This window comes from Rana temporaria, chromosome 5, assembly GCF_905171775.1.
Source record: "Rana temporaria chromosome 5, aRanTem1.1, whole genome shotgun sequence".
Classification (NCBI taxonomy): Eukaryota; Metazoa; Chordata; class Amphibia; order Anura; family Ranidae; genus Rana; species Rana temporaria.
This window is the reverse complement of record NC_053493.1, coordinates 251,779,386-251,798,987: the sequence shown is the minus strand read 5'-3', so window position 1 is coordinate 251,798,987 and position 19,602 is coordinate 251,779,386. Positions and strand designations below refer to the sequence as shown.

At 39.5% G+C, this 19,602-nt stretch overlaps 1 protein-coding gene across 2 annotated transcripts in view; it reads left to right on the top strand.

Moving 5' to 3' along the window:
- The window catches only part of NEDD9 (neural precursor cell expressed, developmentally down-regulated 9), a 137,579-nt gene extending 118,602 nt beyond the window's left edge, over positions 1 to 18,977 (top strand). For both annotated transcript variants that reach the window (XM_040353725.1, XM_040353724.1), the window contains exons 3-7: positions 8,394 to 8,492; positions 9,811 to 9,900; positions 12,463 to 13,602; positions 17,769 to 17,858; positions 17,943 to 18,977. In XM_040353725.1, coding sequence (XP_040209659.1) covers positions 8,394 to 8,492; positions 9,811 to 9,900; positions 12,463 to 13,602; positions 17,769 to 17,858; positions 17,943 to 18,452 — 1,929 coding nt within the window. In that variant the 3' untranslated portion in view covers positions 18,453 to 18,977. The remainder of the gene's footprint in view (positions 1 to 8,393; positions 8,493 to 9,810; positions 9,901 to 12,462; positions 13,603 to 17,768; positions 17,859 to 17,942) is intronic.
- The last annotated feature ends 625 nt before the right edge of the window (positions 18,978 to 19,602 follow it).

Here is a 19,602-nt window from a genome sequence, read left to right as displayed (position 1 = left end):
CAGGGAGCATCAGGTGGCACATACAACCAGCCATAGAAGTGAATGGCTATATGTGGCCTTACTTTGGTAATGGTATACATTGATGTTTTTGTACATCGGCGTGTAAATTTGCATATGAAATGTTCCTTAAACCTGGAAATTCTGTGTTCAGGGAATACATCATACACACATGTGCATGTTTATTATACAGGAATACAGCCACATACAGCTATTAATGTCTTTGGCTATGTGTCATCTGTGGCTCCCTGGGCAGGAAAAAATATCCCAGGATTTTACACAAGAATATATTTGGAGCCTAAAACCGTGTGCATGAAGCCCCATATGAAGTTTCAGGACCCCTGATCCTAAACAAACAACGAGAATTGCTCATGTGTACCTTTTTTGGAATAAAATCCCCTTTTGGACAAATGAAAACCTGATTTAGTAATGCAGTGCATTAATATGAAATGACTAACAGAAGCCATCTAAATCTATGTAAGCATTTGCTCTATTGGCCTCCCCGGGGCTGGTTTTATTCATAAGCATGTTGCTATGTGAGCAAATAGACTGAATCATTACTACAGCCAGAGACGCGTTGCTTTTTTTAGAATTCGAGTTTCAGAGAACAGAGTTAACACGATTCACATTTTTGGCCACACAAGAGTAATATTCAACTTGAGAGCAAACACAGCTAGCAGGACGCAGAATTCAGGAGTAAACACCATATGTCTCTGACCATTTGGGTGTAAAGAAAAGTCTACCAAGTAGCCACAGCAATGTAAACACTTTTAGCGGCTTAGTATAATTATCTGAAACACCATATGCAATATTTATACTGAGCTATATTAATGAGTCTAAATATGAGCTTGCATGATACTTATTTATAGCCAGTGTTGCAATTTGTGGATTTCACACCACGAAAGCCAGTTTTAACATTTTATGAAGTAGTCTTTTGAGCAATGCAAACAAAAAGTTAAAGGAGTTGTAAATAAAAAAATATTTTTTGCTGAAATGACTGTTTACATTGTATAGAGACATAATAGTTAACTGATTCCTTTTAAAAACAATTAAAAATAGATAAAAATCAATCATATAATGTACCTACAGTTTCTGCATGTTGTTTCCTGCCTCTCTGCTGTACAGAGCCAATACAGGGCAGTGATGGTTTGGAAAACGAAACTGATTGGTGATGAGGGGTTTTAGACACACAGTAATCACACCTCCTTGATTAGTGACCACAGAGAGAAAGCTCCCAGTACTGTGGTTATCAGGAAACAGACAACCAGGAAGTGTGGAGATCAGAGAAGAATTACAGCAACTTGAGAGCAAAAACGAACAATGAGGACATGAAAACAGCACTGCATTAAGGTAAAGGAAGCTATTAAGATAAAAAAAAATTCCTTTACAAACCCTTTAAAGAGTCAGTTCACACAAAACCCTGTTTCTGTCCAAATGGGAGTTTTGGTTGCAAAAGCACAAGTCCATGTAGTTCAACCAACAGAAAAACATAAATAAACAGAAAACCTCAATATACAAAATCTTTTACACACAGTTAAAGGAGTAAGGTTAAATTTTTTTGTTTTGCACAGAGTGGCCCTGAAAGCCGTCGTCTGGGGTCCCTCGGCGGCTCTCTCTGCTCCTCTCCGCATCAGATAACACCCTCTGGGAAGTGCTCTCCCAAGGGGCTTACCTTGTCCCACCCCCAGCGCCTGCATCATTGTACCTGATTGACAGCAGCGGGAGCCAATGGCTGCACTGCTATTAATCTATCCAATGAAGAGCCGAGATCCAGAGGGACTTTCGAAGGCTCAGGTAAGTAAAACGGGGGCTGGGGGAAGGCGGTAATTATCTAATGTGGTAGTCAATCAGCTTCTAACTTCAGCTTGCTTAATTAAGCTTTGGCAATAAAACTTGGAAGTTGATTGGTTTCTATGTAGAGCTGCACCAGAATTTGCACTCTCCAGTTTAAGTAAATAACCCCCCAATGGTTCAGCTTGGAGGAATCTGTTCATTTAACAACCCAGCTTCGATCTCTTTCTCCTAGAATTGTGTGTTCCAGCCTCTCTTGTTGTATTCCTCATAAAAATCCTAAAGGTAGAGTGGGATCTTCATAATAGACACAACAGGTGTCTATCATTGATGTACTACTGCTAAGAAGAGCTCAGTAGTCATTTACATGAGTGATCATCAGAACTTTTGGGACATGGCTTTTGGAACTATAAAGCCTTTTCTGACGACTGCTGTTGTATAACTAATGGGTTAAAGGAATGGCATTCATTGAATAGATGGGTCCTGAATGTTCTGTTCTGTCCTAAGTGTTTGTATAGCAAAAGCACCTGCTGTTTGTGCAGGCCCTTCTGTTTCATTGGTGATTCACCTGGGGCAGCTGAAAAGCCGTATTGAAAACCTTCTGAAATGTTATTTACGTCCTTGTCTTATTTTATGACGTGGGTTTTGTAGAATAAAAAAAATAGGAGCCTGGTACATATTATGTTACCTTTTGAGCCAGGTGTCATTGATATGTGCTAGAAAAGGGTTAGCCTGTATTCTTAATATTCTAGATACATCTGTCTTAAAGTGATTGTAAAGATCACCTTGTAAAGCAACCCATTCAGTTTAAAATAGCAATTTTTGTATAGATATAAAAAAAAAAACATGAATACTTTTTTTCCCCTTTTTATAAGTGATCACATTCCCTCTGTTCTCAGCTGCGTAAGAGCTAGTGGGAGGAGAAACGGCATCCCAGTGAATGGCTGTGCAGCGGTGGCATGTGAGCAGAAGTCTGATCATTGGAGGGGAGTACACTTGACAATGGTGTGTTCTCCTGCTTAGTGTGGTCAGTTTTTAATAGAAAAGCAAGGGGCATAGCAGACACATCAGGGATTTCACATAAAGGAAGCAATACAAGGTGGACAGGGGACTTTCTCATACAAGTACATGGTACAGCAGGCTCATAACAGGAATAACAATAGTATGCATCACATACTAGCACATTATGTAAAACTTACCTTAAAATAAAGCCCTTCAGCGACATACTGTCACTGCTGAAGGCGCTTCCATCTTCACCCTGGTCTTCCTTCCAGGTTCACGGGCTCCAGCTGTGTCAGTGACCGGAGCCACGATGACGTGCGCGCCAAAGCCACTGTTCACGGCACAGGACTCTGAAGGAACAGCATGGTATACCGTTCCTTTAGGGCGCATGCGCTGGTGACGTCACCGGCTGCATCAAAAGTAAATATCTCCTAAATTAGAAATTTACCGTACTTATCTATTTACTGTACTTATTGGTAAGCCTTAGTATAGGCTTACCTATAGGTAAAAGTCCTGCATGGAAGTTTACTCTGACTTTAAGCCCCCATTCACATCAGCACGATTTGACAGGTCAAATCGCAAGTAAAATCGGAGCCCATAGGCATGCGCACACCCTAATCACCCTGTGTGGTGAAGATTGCACCAAAATATACAACGTTAAACGTGCACTAATGCACAGAAATATACTGCATTAAACATGCAGTAAAACACTGAAATATACTGCTTTAAACTTGCACTAATGCACAGAAAAATGCTGCATTAAATGTGCAGCAATGCACTGGAATATACTGCATTAAACATGCAGAAATGCACAGAAACATATAGCGTTAAACGTGCACTAATGCACAGAAATATGCTGCGTTAAACATGCAGTAACGCACTGGAATATATTGCATTAAACATGCAGTAATGCACAGAAATATACTGCGTTAAACGTGCACTAACGCACAGAAATAGGCCCCTGATATTTCACCAAAGCTCCCGAATAGGGCTCCTAAAATAAAAAAATATAATAAAAATAAAAATTACTGACATCAATCTCTGCCCTACTAACACCATCCACCGCTCTACTGACACCATCAGTATACTGTATATACACATGCAATTATGTTTGCGCTTCGGGGTGCACACCCTAATGCAATAGGCTGCGCACACCAATGTCAGAGCCTATTGCCGGAAATAGGAGCGTCTCAATCGGTCCGATGCCAACTTTGCGACGCCACACCTATTTCCAAAAGCAGTTCTTGTACTACTTTAGGAGACTTCGGAGGCGATTTATATAGATATCTGTGCATTAACCCACACAGATGTCTTTCAAGTCGCTTCTGAAGTCGGAACTGAAATGTGGCTTTAAAATCGTGCAAGTTCAAATGAGCTTGCTCAATTTCAAAGCCGTGTTCAGTGGGAACGAGGGCTAATTGTCATTAAGGAAAAATAGTCGCCTATCTGAATCTCCACACCTGAATTGTTATATTAGGGCAGCTTTATCCATCAGGGATTGTATGTTTTTGATTATATACCTGTATTCTCTCCTTGTCAGAGCAGAAATTTCAAGTAAGGCTTATCTCATGCCTGAAATACCTAAATCAGAAGAATACGGCATTATGGCCACTAAATGGAGATGACACTCCAAGGAAATAAACATATTAGACACAATACAGGGATTATTAATAAAGTTTGTACGAATGTTCAGACCTTCACACAACAATGTTTCTATACATAGACCTCTCAGTGCAATAGAAGCTTTATTTCTTCTGCTTTATATAAGCAATCATGTATAAGAATAGTCACACAGTATGGTACCTAATCATGTACTGAGACATTTCATATATACCACAGTTTTGCAGCTAATTTTTGGACCTGATCAAATTGAACTTGCTTGAAAAATGTGTATGTACAGTATGTATATACTAATAATATTCTATGATTGCCGTGTCAGGGCCGTAAATATCGGTGACCAGTACTGGTGACATTACTAGCCACAACACCTGCCCCTGTCTATAAGGAGTGACAGCAGAGGTCAGATCACTTCCCTCTGATCTCAGGCTAGTTTACAGGCTGTCACCTTGTCTTTCAGATATCTGGAGCATGTCCAGTAGCGGAAAGAAATGATTTGCTTCACTATTATTTTCTCACACAAGATCCCTCATTGTTTTCCCCACAGCTTCTCCCTGAGAAAATCAGTCTTAATGGGGAGACCAGGAACTGAAATGTGAGCGACAGGAAGTAATGTAACCTCTGTGTACGCCGGTACAGAGGAAATTACACAGTACAGACGTATTTCTTCAATGTGGGCAGATACTGTAATAGGCTGCTTTTATCTAAGCCTTTGTATTCTTTCAAAGTTTATAACATTGTCCTTTTTGTTTCTCACATTTTCACTATGGGTTCATTGTTTAAGGCCTCCTTCAAAGCAAGGGCACCATGATATGGTACATTAACATTTAATTATTCTACACAGTTAGTAAACTTATTCAAATGTTGCCACATACAAAGAGGAATCAATTTGCCAAGCATTTTTTATTTTTAACTGCTGCATTTTATTTATTCTTTTATGCACATTTTGTTATATTTTTGCTTCATCAAAAAAAGGTATAAATTCTACAATAGACATGGGAAATTAGAAAAATGTTTGGTCCAACTGAGCTTATTAGCACCTCATACTGATTGAACGTAGTAAACAACAAAAAGAAAAGTAAATGGTATTGATAATGGTGCCAAAACCCCCTTCAAAGTCATATCTTTACAATGAAGAATTGTATTACAGTAAATCATTAAAAAATCGTGTGGAAGATGATCCTCTTAAAAGTACATAAAGTGATAGCAGCTCAGCTTTCCTGACATACCCCCTATATACCAATCATATTCATACAGCTATCAATACACCAAATATAATATATAGATCAAAGAGGAGGGTGATAATAAACCCAACACGTTTCGCAGTTGTAGCTTCTTCAGGGGTTCAGGAACTATTGTTGAGCGAAGTGACTCTACACATAAAAGAAGTGTAAGGGAAGCACAGCATACCTAGTGCATGCAAGGAGCCACATGGAAAATTCTATATTATTATATATCATTGTGATGCGTAGTATAGACCTATGCTTTAGGACTTCATCAGACAGGCGCTTGCATTCTTCCTGCATGTTGAGTCACTTTTTTCCACCGTAGAGCTTCAAGCAGGCAGCCCATAGAAGCGAATGCAAACACAGTTGCTGCATGAATACAGCTGCATGTCAAAATTTGACATCCGTACAAGAGCAAGTATACGGATACAGACACACACGGGTTGTCTGCATTTGAAGCCATGCACCCGCACGCATTTCAGATTTTGCCATATGGCTGTGTTCATGCAGCCCCTGCGTCCACATCCGATTCTAAAATTCTGTCTGCAGGCTGCTCCAAGGTGGATGTAGACGCAGAAAAAAAGTGGCTCAGCATGCAGGACGGGTGCCAGTGCCCATCTAAATGGGCCCTTTAAGAAACCCTCAGGCACAAATAAATAGTACTGTGTATATTGTGATTATTTAGCTGATAAATAATCATATTGAGGAAAGCAATATGTTTCAGCACTCCTAAAAACAGTGGATGACTGTTTAAACTGTATCTAAACCCCCCCAAAAAAAAATAAAGAATCTAATGTATTGCTGCTTATTAGTCATTAGACGAGGTGGCTGCATTCATTTTCTTTTTATAGGCTTTTTTTCCTTTATTTGTTAAGAATATATGATGCAAGTGCCAGAAGTGTGCAAAAAGTCCAGATTTATTAATCTTGATAAAAAGATCACAAAGTAAAACTAATGTGGTTCAGGGGATCAAAGCTCCCTCCTTACTTAAATGCTGTTGGTAATAGGAGAAAATGCTGGAAAGGAATGGAGGAATTCAATGATAACAATGAGATTATCAGAAGAATGATCATCCGTTTTTTATTGGCATACTAGTCTCCATATCGAAAAACGAATTAAAGTACAAAAACTCTTGTATGACAGAATAGAACAAAAATCGTATGTTCTGATATTGTGCGAGAACATTTTTTGTGTTTGTCCCTTCTAAAAATTTCTGGGCGAAAGCTGTGTACTAACGATTATCAGATTATCGTACAGTCAATTCGAAAGCGGTATTTCTTTTGTACGATATTCTGATCGTGTGTACAGGGTTTAACAGTCTATCCTTGGGTGCTTTTGCTCACTCTTCCATTGAATCTATGGCTGGACCAGGCTGTATCCTAACTAGGCTGGACTTCAAACACTCAGTTTGTAAACATTGCATTCCACACCAAGGCTTATAATGCTTTAGACTGGAGGGTGCATGACCAATAATAATGCATGGTCAACATATGAAGAAAAGGCCAGCATGCTAAATTGGAAAATACCTCATGGAACTCATCTCATTGGAAAATACCTCATGGATCTCATCTCATTGGAAAATACCTCATGGATCTCATCTCATTGGAAAATACCTCATGGATCTCATCTCATTGGAAAATACCTCATGGAACTCATCTCATTGGAAAATACCTCATGGATCTCATCTCATTGGAAAATACCTCATGGATCTCATCTCATGGATGAAAAAGTACAGAAATGGATAACATTCCAAGAGGTTAAGCAGTTTTGGGGACAGCAATTATTATTATTTTTTAATTATGCTATGTGAATAGCAAATAGTAGGTGAGATCCCAGTTTGGCTGCCATGTGGAAATAAGCCTTAAAATAATATAATACTGCTTCAGTGCAATAGCTTCATAAATATCATCCAACCTATATAGAACTATGCAAGTATTCCATCCTGAATGGAAAGGACTCTACTGTATGCTCTTGTCACGTAGCCTAAGACATGAGCATTTCTCGCAGAGATGTGATTACAGGCCTGCTTATTTGGTGTTTGGGTTAGGGCCTTACCATTATCTGCAGGCTCTCCAGCTGTTTCTTTTGTTGCACAAGCAAGCGATTATAGGCTTGGAATGTGCTGTTTGTCCCACAAAATGACTGCAGGAATTTAGTGGAAACCTAAATAAGTGAAATGGCAGGGAGTTCATTAGCATAGAAGCCAGGAAGTACATTCCGAAGGAGGCAGCACATATAGCCAAAGAAATATTTCCTTTTACTGGAATGTCCCTGTTTTTTTTTCACTGGATAAGAAGTTTATAATAAAAAAAAATCCCCATTCTTGAGATAGTATTGTCATCCCACAACTATAAATAAAGGCACAAGGTTATAATGCTTGCCATTTTTTTATTCCATTTTCTGTGATTTAGGAAAAAATATGTTGGCACTGTATATATAGCACTGCTTTGTCATGATATTGCAGAAATGTATGTAGATAATTATAATTTATAAATATAATTGTCTATAATTGTCTATTTTTTATTTGTTTGCTACTGGGATTTATTTTTGACATGTCTGAAAGAACTGTGCTTTCCAAAGCAACCATTTATCACCACTGAAAAAAAAGACCATTGACATTTGTCTAGTAGTTACTAGAGGATTGCAGGCAGGACTACTGCTTACTTACTGCATTTATTACATACACTACTATATTAATACTATGTAGAACTTGTCATTTAATGCTCATGTAGTATTTCTGTTTTTTTTTTTTCATTATAGGCCGTAAATCCAATCAGGCGTTGTCAAGGATATAACCATGAATCAGCTTCAGTATGGCAGGCCAGTGTCTATGATATCCCACCGGCTCGCCCTCAGGGGGTAGGTACATAACGACATACTAAAAATGTAAAATATTTCATATTTACATTTTTTTTTTTTTTTTTACATTCATTTTTTGTTTTTGCAAAGGTTACAGTTTTGTGTTTCTTGCATCAGTTATTGAATTAGTTGTACTGGTATTTGTTAGAAATGCTGGAAACCAAGCAGTTATTTTTTATTTATTGGCATTATGTTTGCCCTACCATAATAGATGTGTACAAATGAAAATTTGCTATACAGTATTTACCGCTTTACACATTAAAGTTGGCACTACATGGGCTAAACTGGACATTTTATCTTTACAGTGAAGACTTTTCCTAACTTAAAATTACAATGAATATGACTTAAAGTGGATGTAAACCCTCTATACACCCAGTGAAGTGAACAGCCTCAGATGATACACAGAGATTAACCAAATCTGCTGTCTTCACATTTATATACTGTTTAGAAAGTTCAGATTTTGTTAGGAGATTCTCTCTTCCTGGTTAACACAGAGTGTGATGTTTGGCATACAGCCAAGATAGCTAAAATTTCTGATTGGAGGAAAGGCACAAGTCCCTCTCATCATAGGCAGAGACTCTCAGAGCTGTTTGGTAATAGGAGCTGCTCTCTGCTACTCTATTTTAGCAACCTCATTTGACAAAAGATTCAGGCTGCTTTTGTCTAAAAAGTTAAAAAATATTTCAGGAGTTCTCAGGCTGGTAACAGAGGAATCGTTCAGAAGAGAGCTATAAGACTTAGCTCATTGAAAAGAGATAACAAAATACTGCCGATTTATGTGCCCAGCTCAAATTTCATGAATCGGGTTTATATTCATTGTAATGATCAGGTGACACTTGTGTCTATGGGCAGCATCAAATACCAGTAGTGAGCCACTGAGTAACAATTAGTTGGGTTTAAATTTTTCTGGAGGACCCTGTTGTTTAGGGCTGCATTCTAGATATCTGTCTGCCCTTCTCTTTTCTCCATAGCTCACAACCTGGCGATGCGAGGTCATAAATTAATGAAAAAATGTTTAATGAGAAATATATTTTGATAGTCAGATCATGCTCATGTGCCCAAGTGCCACTTGTGGCCAACGTAGTGCATTAAGCTTGCAAATTGAGGATTCAGCATTTTCTGAGTGTCTTGACTGCTAATATCCAATCCAAAAAAATGAAAGTTGCTACACATATGTCTGTATCCAGATAACTGTGTAATTTTGATCTGTATCCAGATGTGTAGCTTTGATAAGGTCTTGCTTTTAGGAAGCAATTTACTAATTCTGTAACTCTAAAGGCTAAAAAATGTATAATAGTTTATCCCACTTCTGTTCCAGGTATATGATGTTCCACCACCTTCTAAAAATAGCATGTGCTTAAGTCCGGACAGAGAACAAGGAATTTACGATGTTCCTCCTCCGCAAGCGGTAAGGATTTGATTTCTCTCTTCATTAACCAGTTTTTCAATCTTGGTTACCTATGTAGTGAGCTGCATTTATTATTCATGGCAAGAATGAGATCATTTTATCCAAAAATATAGTGATATTTGAAAATACTGACATGTGACCTATTGATTAATGTGAAGTGTGTGTTTATTTACTGGTCCAATTTAAAGTTATGATATCCAGTACTGCTGGATAGATTAATAATGAATAATCCAGCCTTATTACTGGGTTGGTTCTTCTCTGAAAGGAAGGATCAGCTCATTTAAATTCGAAAAACTCTTTGGTGGAGATCACACCGCCAATAACTAGGCTTTTTGCTATAAAAACACCACTGCAGGGACCCTGGAGTTGCAGTTTCTCCTAGAAAGGTAAGTATCTTAGACCATCTGTTAGTCCCTTATGTATCCACCCCAGAAAGACTGTTAGCATTTAAAAATAGAACCAATTTAAAGCGGTGGTTCCCCCTAAAACTAATTTCTAACAATAGATTCGTAAGACCCGTTACACTGCGGGTAGGCTGGCTTTTTTTTTTTTTTTTTCGTACATACCGAGATCTCCCCGTCTCGTCCCTAGGCGGTGGGCGGAACTAGTTGATTGACGTTCCTCGGACGGGCGCGTACGTGACGTCACGACTTTCCGAAAGAAGCCGAACGTCGCTGCGCATGCGCCGTATAGAGTCGGCTCTATACGGCGCATGCGCAGCGACGTTCGGCTTCTTTCGGAAAGTCGTGACGTCACGTACGCGCCCGTCCGAGGAACGTCAATCAACTAGGAACGCCCACCGACAAGGAACGAGACGGGGAGATATCGGTATGTACTAAAAAAAAAAAAAAAAAAAAGCCAGCCTACCCGCAGTGTAACGGGTCTTACGAATCTATTGTTAGCAATGTGTTTTAGGGGGAACCACCCCTTTAAGCAATTCCACTAAGACCAGGCAGCAGTGTTAATTTTTGCAGAAAATTTCTATTTAGTTTTAGTCTTATTCCGTGTACAGACAATCGGACATTCCGACAACAAAACCGTGGATTTTTTTCTGACGGATGTTGGCTAAAACTTGTCTTGCATACACACGGTCGCACAAATTCTGATTGCCAAGAACGCAGTCACGTACAACACGTACGGTGGCACTATTAATGAAAAGGGCAATACCAGTCGTGGTAGATGTTTGGTGAGAGACAATTCATGCTTTTCAGTTCGTTACAGTGTGATGAATGTGCTATCTCCATTACAAACGCTAGTTTTACCAAACCGAGCGCTTCCGTCTCGTACTTGATTCAGAGCATGCGTGGAATTTTGTGCGTCCGAAATGTCTACATGCGATCGGAATTTATGAGAATGGATTTTGTTGTCGGAATCATTTGAAAACCAGCTCTCAAATTTTTGTTGTCGGAAATTCCAACAGAAAATGTCCGATGGGGCCTACACACGGTCAGGATTTCTGACCAAAAGCTCCCATCGAAGATTTGTTGTCGGAAATTCCTAGTGTGTGTACGCGGCATTAGTCTTCTGACTAATATGCCATTTTAATTTTAGTCATCTCAATTGTTTTAGTTTTAGTTGTATTTTAGTCGACTAAAATAGTATTAATTGAGTAGATTAAAATGTTTTAGTCTACGAAATGAACACTGCCAGGCAGACTGAAACAGAATTTTTTTTATCATTTTTTTGTTCATTTCTTAAAACCGACAAACAAATACATTGTGTAGTTTGAAGTTTATTATCTTTGCATAAAATATGTCATCTACATCAAAATGGCAATTGAAACAGTCCGCCACAGTGACAGTTTAGAATGAGTAACTTTATTTTTATTTTTAAATATTAGACTTGCTATAAAACTGAGATAGTTTTTGAATTAAAAACATTTTTTTTTTCATAATAAGCATCCTTTACCTGCAGACATTCCTCTTTTCACTTCCTCATTGTTCGTTTTTGCTCAGAAGTTGCTCTATTTCTTTTCTATTCTGTTCACTTCCTGCTTGTCTGATTTTACTGACCATCGCGATGGGAGGCTTTACTGCGGTGGTCAGTGACGTGCTCGCCCCCTCCTGGGAACTACATCTGTGCGGCAGGACGCTCTCTACGTGTTAGAGCATGGGTCTTCAAACTATGGCCCTCCAGTTGTTCAGGAATTACAATTCCCATCATGCCTAGTCATGTCTGTGAATTTCAGAGTTTTACAATGCCTCATGGGATGTGTAGTTCCGCAACAGCTGGAGGGCCGTAGTTTGAGGATCCCTGTGTTAGAGACTTCAAGGAGGTGTGAATTACTGGGCGTGCTGCAATGCATACTGGGAAATGTAGTTCTTACATGAACGAGCGGCGCAAACCAGGAAGAGGATGAGAGAACATAAACTAGAATGCCTGAGGTGATATAGATGAAGGAATTTAATAGGTATTTACTAGTTTTTTAACAGAATCATTACACTATTCTGTCTGTCTACCTTGCAGACAATAAATTTAGGCAAAAAAATGTTTTCCTTTACAACTCCTTTAAGAAAGTTGGTTTGCTAAATAAGTAATTCTGTTACATTTGCTGTTTTACAGATCTATAACACCTTGCCCCCATCCAAGGATAAAATGTATGATTTCCCTTCTTCAATGAAGCAAACGCCTGAAGCAACATATGACACCTTGCCTCCAAGTTCAAAAACATGTCAAGAACAATGCATAAAAATGAACGGTCATTTACATTCTGAGACACCTCCAAGGAAATCCAGTTTATACGATTTTCCTCGTAATCAGCAAAATCAGTGCACATCTGAAGATTATGATTTCCCTCGAGGAGTCCATTTCTCTGAAGAGACTGGAAGTTTTCCTGATGACCAGGAAGGGATCTATGACTTCCCACCACAGGTTCAGCAGGACTGTAAAGGGATTCAGGATGCAACTGACGGTGTAAATAGACTTTCCTTCTCTAGCACTGGAAGCACTAGGAGCAACATGTCTACGTCTTCCACAACTTCCAAGGAATCTTCTGTGACATCCTCGCCTTCTCAGGACAAAAAACTCTTGATGGATCCTGACTCTGCTATTGAACTGTTGTTGAAACTTCAACAAATGGTGGAGTCTTCTGTCTCTAAACTTTTGACATTTGTCAATGTTGAGTGGCGATCTTACAGTTACATGGAAAGGCATATTAATGAAATACATTCTGCAGTAGACAAAGTAAAGCAGTCCCTATTTGAGTTTCTTCACTTTTCAAAAGGGGCTGGAATAAATGCATCTTGTGTGTCGGAGCCTGGGCTTTATAATAAAATGAAAAGAGAGTTACAGAGACTAGATGACTCCCATCAAATCTTAACACAAACCAGTCAAGAACTCAATAATTGCAACTGGTCGCTCAATGTTCTTTCTTTCAATAAAACTGCCAACAAATGTGACAGCCTTGAAAGGTTTATCATGGTTGCTAGGACGATTGTGGACGATGCAAAACAGATAACAACAACAGTTAGTATTAATGCTGTGCAATTATTTAAGCATGCTCCTGCCAATGCGCAAAAAAGAAGACCTTCCGACGTAATCAGCAGTGTTTCTGAAATTATGTACAGTGACTCAAAACCTCATATACAAGATGACAACAAAAAGTCCTTTCCACATATGGGGAAAGAACATAACCCTAATTTCGTGAGTCGGGATGGCATAATGAGAAGCTGGATGGATGACTATGATTATGTCCACTTACAGGTAATATTTGCATATTTAACTTGTATTTAAAGTGGAGTTCCACCCATAAATATAACATTACATCAGTAGTTTTAAAAAAATGTCATTAGTCCTTTACAAATTTTTTTTTTTTTTTAGATGCCTTCAAAGTGTTGTTGCTAGGCAGAATAGTTAATCTTCCCACTTCCTGCACCTAGGTGCATAATGCTTCCTAACCTACACCGCACAGACTCCTGGGAATGTAATGGGTGTAACTTTCCAGGAGTCTGTGCACTCCCCAGTCTCAAAGAATCATGTGACTTGGACAGCACAGGTGCTGAAACCTGATCTGACACTGCTTGTGCAGCACTGAGCATGTGCAAGATCTGCAAGGCTGAAATCCAGGAAGTCATACAGTCTGGCTTCATGATGCCCACACTTAAGATGGCCCCAGTCAATTTATATTTTATAACGTGTCTAAATGCTGTAACAACCTAACAAAACGGACCTTAGTTTACAGACTAACTTTACTAGAATACATTAGGCTTGTGTATTACAGGGGTATTTATATTTAAAAAGTGAAATTGTGGCCGGAACTCCGCTTTAAGTGCTGTTATATTGTAGTTTAGCACGAGCAGTTCATTTTTGGAGAGCCAGCAAGTCATTTGTAATTATAGCACTGCTAGGAATGTTCATATAACCCATCAATGTGCTATCCAATGACTGGTTATGTAAAAGTCTTAGAAGACATACACAGTCACAGCGGTTCTATTGACCGAGGGAATGCAGAGCATTCTCTTACACTTAGTAAAAAGATTTTCTGAGGACCTCATTCAGACCATCTGGACACCTGTTGCACACCAGTGGCATAAATAGTTTACGTGCCCCTATTTAAGAGAAAACTCATTAAATTCATTCTGCTGTAAAACCACTGCTTGAATTGTAGCCAGTGTTTTTCTGAACCCTATACTTCCCTGCTGTTAATAATAGTTTGTACAAGTACTTTTAACGTACTGTAAAGTGCAGGACTCCAAGTGCATGACTGCTGAGAATCTTAGGCTTGTCTTAACACCCCTTTTATTTAAACCCCAACCAAAAAACCTTGCCCCCAAAGAAGACACATGGACCACTTTAAATTGGAAGTAGGCCAAAGGTTTAGTGAACATAAGTATATAACCTTCAACATACCAGTAACCATGCCGGTCATGGTTATACCGTGAGCGTATAAACAAACCGTATAGTCTAAGAGGCCTGTCTCCACCATCAGTGCGAGACAGGCATTAAACTGACCCTTAATTAAACTTGAGGGCATAGCCCATAAAGTAATGCCAACTGCTGGAAATGTAAAAACTGCAAAGAAGCTGTGATGAAAACGCACAAAGGCCTGGTGGGTGGGTTAACTTGTGTCACGTCAAATCTTCTCGGGAGTAGTGGGTCGTGCCTCTGCGTTGCCTTTTCTAAAATTCCGGCTTCACCCAGTCACCTCGTGCCATAGCAGCCAATCCAAAAGGAGCCACTCCGACTCACTGATTAGGTTGATGCCCCGCTTAGTTGCCAAGCATCCAGCAGTCAAGGCTCGCTTTTTAGACCTTTTTAGAACCACTTTGAATAGTTTTAGACCAAGCTAGTCCAAATGAACTTTAACCTTCACTACTAGATGTGCTTGTCGTGTGCGAGGTTATGGACTTTAGGTAGCCTTAGCTACATACAACATATAGCACTGTGTTGCGGCAGAAGGACTAGAACTTCTCGCACTGCTCCCAAAACCAAATTGTGTCAGGATGAACCTGGATGGATGCTGCTTAGCCATTCGTAGAAAGCTTTGTATTCTAAAAATGAATGGATGAGTCAGAGATCATGATGTCATCTACACGCCTTCATTCATAGAGTACAATGCTCTCTGTGAATAGCTGTGCAGCGTTCAGCCTGACTCTATTTTGTTCCAGGACCAGAATGGGAAGTTCCAATCCCACTAATGGAACACAGCACATACCTAGAACGCACACAGTGGGCACGTCCAGTACTAAAGAAATTAGTTCATTTGGACCAGCTTCCAAATTCATTATTTACACTTCACTAAAAGCTGGAAATCAGCTTTAAATATCTTTTTATGCACTTGCATGTCGTGTTGCCAAAAACTTGTTTTTCATGATGGTGTTTTTCCAGTTTCAGAAATGCTAAAATAAGAGTTATGTCTGCATGCATAATGAAACTTCAGACTTCTCATATGCCTGTATTTGTACAAGAGTTGTTACAAATGAAAAGATAGTAGATTAGCTATTTTATTTGTTATTATAGCTTAATCTATACTCTATATCTGATACTTATTAATATTAAACAGATTAAATTGTAATCATGTAAAAGTAATCCAGGATAGAACCTGCATGATGTGCGCTCTGCAGTTCCTGCCTACAAGTTATTTAAACTAAAGGGCTCTTTGCTGAAGGCCCCTTTTGAGCACAGTCCCTGGAATGCATAAAGACTGGTGCTGGTAGATCTTATGAAAGTGTCCCTCATGCATTTTAAAAGGGGTGAAGAATGGGACCACGACTTCGGGGCCGCCCCGGGCGACCTGCATTGACTTCTATACAGAAGTCGTTTTGCAGGTCGCCTCTGAAGTCGTCTTCAGGACGACTTGCAGAGTCGCCCCCGAAGTCGTGCCGCGGAAGTGTGAACCGGCTCTAAATGTATGTTTTGCATGCACACTTTCAGTATTTCCCATGAAATTTCACAGATATGTTAATTTAACCCCCCTGGCGGTATTCCGTCTGACTCGGGGTGAGATTTTTGGGCTACGATCGGTAACCCCGAGTCAGACTCGGGCTCGCCTCGCTGAATCCACAGGCTTGGTTTACTTACCTTGTCCCTGGATCCAGCGGGACCTCGCTCGATTCACACAGTGCCTGTGTGTGCCGCCGATCTCCGTTCCCTGCGACGTTACGACGCACAGGAGCGGAGAACGGCGCCAAATTCAAAAAGGTAAACAAACACAATACATACAGTATACTGTAATCTTACAGATTACAGTACTGTATGTAAAAAATACACACCCCCCTTGTCCCTAGTGGTCTGCCCAGTGCCCTACATGTTCTTTTATATAATAAAAACTGTTCTTTCTGCCTGCAAACTGTAGATTGTCCATAGCAGTCAAAAATGGTTTTAGAGCAGCTAGAAAACAGCGATAATAAATTATAATCACTTGCAGAATTGTGCGATAGCGATTTGTGGGGAAATTCGTCATAAAAAAATAAAAGTAATGACAGCGACAATTCTGCAACTGAGCAAATTTCAGTGATTTTGAGTTGATTACATTATTGAATAATTTTTATTATAATTATATTATTATTTGTTATAATTATTTATAATTATTTATTATATTATAATTTATAATTTTGTTTTTACAAAAATGTCATACCCGGGATACCTACTAGACTCTTGTTTGGTCAGATTTAAATGAGTTATTCATAAGAATTACAGGCCTACAGTATAAAACGCCAAATTTCCTTGCAAATAATGGTACCGCTTTCAGCACCTTTTTTCTGAAATAATCATACCGAGGGAGGTTAACAGGGGTCAGCTTGTTGTCACCCTATTCTTCAGCCTTTCAATATATTGAGGCCTTGGAATCATCAGACTATGGGCCAGTGCAAGAATAGCAGTCCTAAATCACATTTGTGGCCTTCCTTCACAGCTCTGCTAATAGTTAAAGAGGAACCTAATAAAAACATCTTTGCCATTCTGAAGCTTCCCTCCCTTTGCATATTATTTTATATATACTGTGATTCTGTACCTGTCACTCTGCACCTGACCCAGTCCTGCCTGCTGCTTACTAGATTGGCAACACTGCCTCTGATGCTGAAACCCTCCCAATGTGAGCTGCAGTGTCTGGAAGGTTGAGCGTATGAGCGTTTGAGACACAAATGAAGGAGGAGTAGGCTCAGCCAGGGAGGGTAAAGGAAGATTTTAATTTACTGTATGAGGTTTGTGCATCGCATATTAATATGGTACTTGCTTACACGGTCATACAGGAACTTTAGTTGTACTTTAGGCACCACCTTTAACTACTTTTTACATCATGACTTTACCCTAACAAAATGTTTGACAGATTCTATATATAGAAATGACCTCACTGTGATTTATGTTCTGACCCACTGTTTCCACTACATAATCACTAAAATGTTTTAACCGAGACGTGCTTTGTTTTTCAGGGAAAAGAAGAATTTGAACGTCACCAGAGAGAGCTTTTAGAAAAGGAAAATATTATCAAGCACGGAAAACCACAACTGGAACAACATCAGGTAAGCAGTTTCCCCTTTCTTTTCATTTACCGTTATTTTTAGAGATGACAGAGGAGATCATGTTTTTCATTATCTCTGTTGCAGCTGAGTCAGTTCCAGCAGCTGGAGCAAGAGATTACCACACCAATGGAAAATGATATCTCAAAGTGGAAGTCGCCTCCTAGCGTCCCTGTTGAAAGCAGTGCCCTGACACCTCAAGATAAGCAGCTGCTGTCCTTTTACTCTGAGCAATGTGAGAGACTCTTCATCTCCCTCCTCAACTCCATTGACGCCTTCTTCAACTGCATGAGCACCTCACAGCCTCCCAGGATTTTTGTTGCTCACAGCAAGTTTGTCATCCTGAGCGCCCACAAACTGGTATTTATTGGCGACACTCTGGCAAGGCAAGTGTCCACAAAGGAAATCTGCAACAGACTGATGAATTCCAGCAACCAGATGTGTGAACTGCTTAAAAGTATTGTGATGGCTACTAAGATGGCCGCTTTGAACTATCCAAGTTCTGCTTCATTGCAGGAAATGGTGGACCGCGTGACAGAACTTTCCAACCAGGCACAGCTTTTTAAACTTTCTTTAGCTCAGATGTCATCCTTATGAGACTCTCTGTACTTATTATGGTTGTATATATTTATAGTGTCTATGACTAGAGATTCAGAGTTTTTTTTCTGTAAATATTAACGTTATATTTTTGTAGATTTTTGTATTGTGTAAAAAGAGAACAAATGTGGTATTTTGGCTTGGCCATAACATTTAGAACAAATATAATGCTCATTGATATACAGTGATATATTACATGCGAATGTTCCCCCAAAACAAGCACCTTACGTGATGTAAAAAAAAGGCATTGAAAAAACCTGTACATCCGTATACTTTACTTCTGTGAATGTACTGAAATAGCAAACTACTTTATAAGGCACCAACATTATTTGTCCATCTAGATGTAAGTTGACTATGTGACCTTTGCAAGAAAAAATAACTGACTTTCCTATAGTTGCTATTTTTCTGTTCTATGAATAATTTCACGCCAAGGTCCATTTTTCCCAGCTAATGCCCTGTACACATGTGGGAAAGCCAAGAACCGGTTTGGCAGCTTTTTCCCCCTACACACAGCCGGTTTTCCTGGCAGGAAAACTGCCATGAGAGCTTTGGCCAGGAAACCCAGCCGTGTGTATGCTCCACCGCAGTGTTTCCCATAGGAAAACTGCCAGGAAAAAGACCGCCGGGAATCACGGCAGGAAAAAAGAGAACATGTTCTTATTTTTCCCGCCAGATTCCCGGAGGTTTTCCTGTCGGGAAAACTGCCATGGAGCATACACACGGCCAGTTTTCCCAGCCAAAAGCTGTCATGGCAGTTTTTCCCGATGGGAAAACTGGTCGTGTGTACGAGGCATTAGCCAATAGTGGTGATCAGGTGGCCTTTTTTGCTGAAATATGACGAGATAGATAAGATAGTGTGCAGTATCTTTTAGCAAAGATGTCACCTCTTATCAAAATAAAAGGGAGGAAAGATGAATTATAACTGTCTGGTTTTGGTTGCGGAACTTTCCACATTGCTATTAACTTTATTAAAGCCCAACTTTACTTTTGGAGTTCCAGATGGGCAGATTTCTCCTCACTTCTTGTTACCCTTTCATCAGCACAGGAAGTAAAATAAAATCTCTTCAACAGAGACAAACAGCAGTGAAAACACCTTTCAGTAGAGTGGAGTCGGCTTAGAACTTGTGTCAGGTCCTTATTCTGTTCAGTG